This window comes from Olea europaea, unplaced genomic scaffold (genome assembly GCF_002742605.1).
Source record: "Olea europaea var. sylvestris unplaced genomic scaffold, O_europaea_v1 scaffold6919, whole genome shotgun sequence".
NCBI lineage: Eukaryota > Viridiplantae > Streptophyta > Magnoliopsida > Lamiales > Oleaceae > Olea > Olea europaea.
Genome location: NW_019265311.1, coordinates 554 through 7323, shown reverse-complemented (window position 1 = coordinate 7323; position 6770 = coordinate 554). Strand labels below are relative to the sequence as shown.

General features: G+C 40.5%; 2 protein-coding genes across 2 annotated transcripts; one reads left to right on the top strand and one right to left on the bottom strand.

Annotated features, from left to right (window-relative positions):
• Positions 1-2606: 2606 nt before the first annotated feature.
• LOC111390597 (glycine-rich RNA-binding protein 8-like) lies at positions 2607-3242 on the top strand. The gene is made up of 3 exons (XM_023015654.1): positions 2607-2699; positions 2870-2974; positions 3033-3242. Exons 1-3 carry the CDS (start codon positions 2607-2609, stop codon positions 3240-3242), a joined length of 408 nt encoding a protein of 135 aa, XP_022871422.1.
• A 1528-nt stretch (positions 3243-4770) lies between these two features.
• Positions 4771-6302, bottom strand: LOC111390596. Its single transcript, XM_023015653.1, has 4 exons — positions 6248-6302; positions 5417-5759; positions 5236-5320; positions 4771-5127 (listed from the first exon to the last, which is right to left on the bottom strand). Exons 1-4 carry the CDS (start codon positions 6300-6302, stop codon positions 4771-4773), a joined length of 840 nt encoding a protein of 279 aa, XP_022871421.1.
• Positions 6303-6770: the final 468 nt, after the last annotated feature.

The following is a 6770-nucleotide window of genomic DNA, read 5'->3' as shown; positions in this document are numbered from 1 at the left end:
ATAGGCTAGGGTTTTTGTTCATTAGGAATTTGATGAACCTTTTGATGATTTAAATTTCCGTTATTTCATAAATTCAACATTAGTTTCGATTGGACAAATGTTTGGTTTATATGATTTGAATGCTTCCATAATTAATTGGCCAATTATTATGTGATTGTAGATGATTTATTCTTTGCATTCGAAAGAAGGGGAATAAATTCGATAGAATATAAATCGACATAGGGTCCGATAGGGGATGGAAACTTACCTCTATGCTTTATGCAATTCATGAAAATGTTCATAAAAAGTCATGCATTCTTGTACATTGCATCATCCATAGAAATATAGGCTGGTGGTGTGTAAGAGTAGATTCAATATATATCGAGAGAGTGTATTGGATAATTTAGGAACATTGAATTGGCATTTTGTTCCATCGATTCGTTGAATCTGTGAAATTAGGGTTTTTAATAATCAATCGGGGATTCAAGTTCTTAATGATTTCATTTCAATTCATTTCAATACAATAGTTCTAAAATTGCATAGTTACATTTCAGTTGCGTGTTTATTTCATTAGATTAGTGAAATTTCAAAATTAGGGTTTTCCAATTTTGAAATTAGGGTTTTCTTTGCAATTAGGGTTTCAAATTGGGGATTTCTCCCAAAATTAGGGTTTTCACATTTAAACCAAATTTTCATTCAATTAGATTCGGTTAAGGTCACATTAGTTTAATTAGAGCTAATTTAATCCTCGTGGGAACGATACTTGGACTCATAGTCCATTTTACTACTTGTTAACGAACCGTACACTTGCGGTGAGTTTTAAAATCGAGAAGAAATATTTCGCGAACAGTAGCAGTGTGTTAGTTTATTTTTGTAATATTTTTGTTTATCAACTACCTTTGAACAAGAATTTTTGTTTATCGAACGACATTTGCACATGGTTCTAATATTTGAAAATTTGCAGGATGGAATATCATCTGGACGACGCTGTCAGACAGATCCCTGGTAAAGTTACGTCGAATTATAACTTTACCAACTTCGCTTTGGTATTAGATTTGCTGGATGACGATCACGCGGATATATTACTTCGATCATGCTTATGGCCATTGTATTCATTGCGTGATGTACAGTAGTCTGGGCAGCTACTCGATGCCTTGCTATGTCGGCTGTTGAAGCCAGTTGACGGAGTTGCCCTCCATTTTGATCTTGGGTGCAAGGTAACCACATTCTCCATATTTGAGTTTGCCCTCATCACTGAACTGCGATGTACGAACGAAGCAGAGGCAAGGGCATGCGTTTCGAGGAACAGGAGGCTATGGAATGAATATTTTTATGGACAGACGACGGTTACTCTAGTGCAATTGGGAGATGCATTAAGGAGATGTGATCAGATTTCTGATAGGCTGAAGCTGGGCTTGGTGCTTATCATCGAGAGCGTACTTCGGTGTCATCACAAGAAGACATCGATTGATATTTTCTATTTGGAGGTTGTTGATCATATTGATGCCTTCAACAACTACCCATGGGGTCGGACATGTTTTCTTGATACATTACGCGTGTTCCGGAGGGAGTTTTCGATGCCAAGGGGGGATAAGCTTGAGCGCAAGTACGATATATATGGACTGCCATTGGCGTTGTAGGTATATGTTTAAGTTAATGAATTACCTACACCTTTTTTTTATTGAATTTTATACCTAATAATTGTAATTGCTTCAGATATGGGCGTACGAGACTGTCCCCATCTTGGCCAGTCAGTATACGAGAAGAGGAGAGACACGCTGTTCTCAGATGCATCACTGGCGAGCACAAGACAAGCTGCTTGCCAGACAGTTATCAGCTCTCCTCGACAATGATGAGGTACGTATTATACAATTGCTATTTATGTTGTACGTCGTTTTACAATCTCAATACATAGTCATTAACTGTAACATGTCAAAATGACAACTTGAAGTTCTCACTGAATTGACACCGTCGATCGAGGAGGAGAGTCAGTTTTATATTCGCGAATTGCCTGTTCGAACTGCACATGACGATCAGATACCTGAGTTTAAGATGGATCGAGATAGGTATGTTACTGTGCAGGATTTGTTGAATATCGCTTTGATCTTGTAATTAAGTGCTTCACTTATAATATTTATTTTTTCGGGAGGATCGTTCAGTACTACCTCCATCGAGGATGTCACCTTCACTGAGGAGATCACGTCCAGCGAGGATGTCACCTCCGCTGAGAAGATCATGTCCGACTACGCCAGAGGTTCAGATGCCTGAGTCCAGCGTTGATTGAGATAGAGTATGTTACTTAAAAATAATTTTTCGATTGTCGTTTTAATTTATTTGTTAGGTTATTCATTTGTAATAGATATTTTTTCAGGAGGGCTGTCCAGTATCACCTCCTGCACCTAATCCCCGTGCTTCGACGATTGATTTGTTCGAACTCCTGATAGAGATGAGAGGAGACATGGCAGAGTTACGGGATAATGTCGTGGCACTACGAGCTGAGTTCGAGGACATGGCACAGTTACGATATGATGTCGTGATGTTACGAGTTGGGTTAGGAGACCTTCATGCTGAGGTTGCAGCGATACGAGGTGACATAGTAAGCCTACGTGGGACGCCCGATTAACGAGATGGAGGAGCTAGCGGAGGGACATGTCACTATTGGGACGGAGGGGGTGACGGAGGGACTGGTGGCTATTGGAATGGAGGGACTGGCAGCTATTGTGACGGAGGGGTGACGGAGGGATCGGTGGTTATTAGGGGGGAGGAGGTCAGATGGGGTATGTTGACTCATCGTGGCCATCAGTTGCTGCATTTTGATTCATTTTTAAATGACACGATGGGGATGGAGGAGCGAGAGAGGATACATATGGTGAAGGGGGTGCCCGTGTAGGAGATACCTGAGGATGTGGATAGAATACCTGAGGAGGAGAGGGTGCCGGAGGTGGAGGTGGTACTCGAGATGACGTCACCCGAGGCAGAAGGGACACCCGAGGAGGTGGGGGTGCTCATATAGGGATACCTGAGGACGTTGAGGGGGTACCGGAGGAGGAGAGGGTACCAGAGGTGGAGGTGGTACCCGTGCAGGGGATACTCGAGGATGCCGAGGGGGCACTGGAGGAGGAGAGGTAACTGGAGGTGGAGGTGGTACCCGAGAAGACGCCAGACTTGCCGGACGTGGTCTTTGTTTTGGAGGAGGTGGTCACGATAGCGGGCGAGAGGGTTGTCCCAATGGCTGGGGAGATGGAGATTCCCGAGACGCATGAGGAGGGGACGATGGCTGTTAACGTGCTTCAGCGGGTGGTCGACAAGAGGTCGAGGGTGCCATCACAGCACGTCGTTTCTCCCTTTACCGTGGAGGCGAAGAGGAGAATGTTCGTCTACGGGATGCACCCGAATTTATTCAGGGAGGTGGACCACGCCAAGTGGAAAACCTTTGAGACCGAGTGGAGAGCACTAAAGCCTGGGTAAGTTTTGTATTTTATAGAATTAGTATAGTATGCAGACGCTGACAAATGTATACTTCTTGTAACTAAAAATTTTGTTCTTATTTTTTAGGACCAGCCACACGATTGCTGAGAAGACGATCTCAAATGCTTACATGTGGTTCCACGACATCACTATTTCGGGGGCTTGGCTCGCCGACGATGTAAGCAAAATGAAAATATTGTTATTTATTATGTATGTTCAAAATCAAATTTTTGAATGAAATTCATAGATTAACTCCTTTCTTTGGTGTTTCTTGATGTAGCACATCGACTTGGCCATGGATTTGCTACGAGATCGAGCTGAAAGACATCCAAAATCGTTCAACATTCCTGGCAGACCCATATTGAACACCGAGTTCATCCGTACCGTTGACATTGAGTACCAGTCGTTCCAAGCTATGGGTAACAAGTACACGGTGCTGGAATATATGATGGAGTGGGTCGTAGGGATGTGGCCTAGTGTCGGAGGAAAACCATGGAAGGGCTTTACGCATATGTACATGCCAGTATGTGTGAATCATCACTACATTGCAATAGAAATCGTATTCGCCGACTCCACGATGTATGTCTACGACCCCGATCATTCATGCCTGACACAAGGTCAACTCGAGCAAAATCTAGAGTCGGTGTCTGTGATCGTTCCCATGATGGCTAGATGAGCGAACATCACTGTACAAGACAGATTGACCACCATGCGAACACGACGACGGCGAGGCAGCAAATATCGTAAGTGTTTGTAATTTTATTTTTGTCATTTACATCTTAGGTTCCAACTAATTTTCAATGTGATAATACAACATTATTTAATTGTAGGGGTGATTGCGACATGTTCGTCATCAAGTACATAGAATTTTTGAGTGTGAGACATAAAGTTGATGCAATCAACCAGGCATGGATACAAAATTGGAGAAATAAATTAGCATGCGATTTATTTGAATTTAATGGGGATCCGTAAATAATTGTACATATTTTTACATTTATTTAAACATTGTACAGTCCATTCATTCGTTTGTAATTATGAAAGAATTGTAAAATGTTAATTATTTATGTAATATTTAAATATTTATTTTACAATTTATGTGTTTATTTATAATATTTGTATGTATTGTGGATAATGCAGTTTCTAGAAAAAATTTCGATTTAAAATAATTAATATAAATAATATGCATAAATAATTTGCGTAACAAATGAAAGTAATGAATGAAATGTTAAAAAAAAACACTAAATCTAATAATTCACATAAATAATATGCATAAATAATTAATGTTAATGTTATAAATAATTACATTGCCAATAGTTATTAAAACTACACATCCGTTACATTGTCATGCAGAGGAATCTGACTTGTACAATATCTTCTAGTATGCCCTGTAGCACTGTACCTACCGCACTTACGAGGCTGAGGAAACTCTCCAATAGATGGTATTTTAGACGTACGTATACGTCTAGGAGTACGTTGTCCAATTGCTGGTGGCAACAAGTTATTCAATGGGAGAATGTGGTCGGGAACTTCCCACTCGATTTCGTTTGGTACAGGAAATATTGTTTCCGCATACGTTGCTCTCCAATAATCAGTCATGTAATACACACTGCATAAGGTGTGTGGTGGAAATCCTTTATGCATAGCCACTGCCACTGCATGTGTACATGGAAAACTCTCCAACTGAAACCGTCGACACGTGCACGTGTTATCATTCAAGTCCACAATGTATCCGAAATTACGTGCTCATCTCACGGAGAAGCGAAACTGATCCAGTGGTTCTACATATACCTTTCTCGCCGCATCTAGAGTCTTAAAGAACTTGTCTTCTTGAGCCGGGGTTAGCACACTTGCACAACTCTGTGATTCCTCACGTCTATCATGAAACCACTGTTGTAGCTTGTCACGAATGTTCTCAATTATTGCGAGAATTGGTAACTCTCAATCTTTCTTGAATAAAGCTTTAAGCAACTCTGCATTGTTCGACGTCATCATGTTGTATCGACGTCTTGAAAAATGTGATTGTGCCCAATGTTCAATTCCCATCTCTGTTAGATACTCCCATGCAGCATGTGATTTACTGTCTATTTCGACCATGAACTTTTCAAACTCTTCAAAACTGTAAGCCTCTGCAGCTCTCCTAAACAACGCAACGATGCCCTTGCCTTGATACCTAGTCTTCAGGTTTCCCTGTATATGGTACATACAATAACCATGATGTGCCTCAGGGAAGACTTCGGTGATACCATTTATTATTGACTTCCCTCGATCGGTTACGAATGTAAGATTTTCAACATCCCAATTACTTCCCTCAACTTCATGAAAAACCAACTCATCGCTACATCACTTTCTCCGTCCACTATGCCGAACGCAAGAGGGTAAATTTGGATGTTCGAATCTTGGCATGTTGCAATTATCAACTTGCCCCCGTATCTCACCTTAAGGGTGTACCGTCGACTAAGATTAGGGGTCGCATTGCATTTTGAAATCCTCGAACACATTGTCCAAGAGCCATAAAGAAATATTTGAAGCGATTATCATCATCTTTCTCAATAAAAAATGTCGACCCAGTATTAATTCTTCCCATGTTATAGCAATACCTGGCCAATGTAAATAAAAATAATTATAATTTAGATAATCTATTAAAGATTAAATGAACAGAAAAATAAACAATTCAATTAAATAATTAATTATATATAAATAAACAATTGAAAACAAATAATTAAAATTTAAAATAACAAAGAAATAAACACTTAAAAAATGAAAAACATGGCTAATTTAGCATAACTCTCCACGGTCAAACCCATCAAATCCTCCAATGTACATTCTTTTGCCTTCCAAACCTTCTGATAGCTCATGACCACCCCGTATTCTCGTCGAACGTCATAATGATGTCCGAAGGTCTGTAGATCGTTCGTGGATCCTCGAACTTGTGCATTATTTCTCGACCAATGAACCATGATCGGGCTTGCCTATAATCATTTCGACGAATACCCACTTCGCAAGTATATTCTCGTGCATACTTATGGATTACAAAGAACTCATTCCTGTCCATCTTAGTGGCTCGCAAATGCCACTGGCAACTGTTGTCAACGCAGATAATTGTGTACGTCGACTTGTTTGATTTCTTCACTTTAAAATCGAAGTTATGTTTTAAAGCAATCTGGTGCACAGCTTCTTGCAATTCTTTCTTTGATTCGAATAGTTGCTCGACATATAGATCTTCGTCATCGGGAACTACACGCGAACAATTAGAGGACCATGTACTCGGTCCGGCCTGTGAGCTCCCACTTGGCTCATATCTCCTACAGGATAAAGCAATCAAA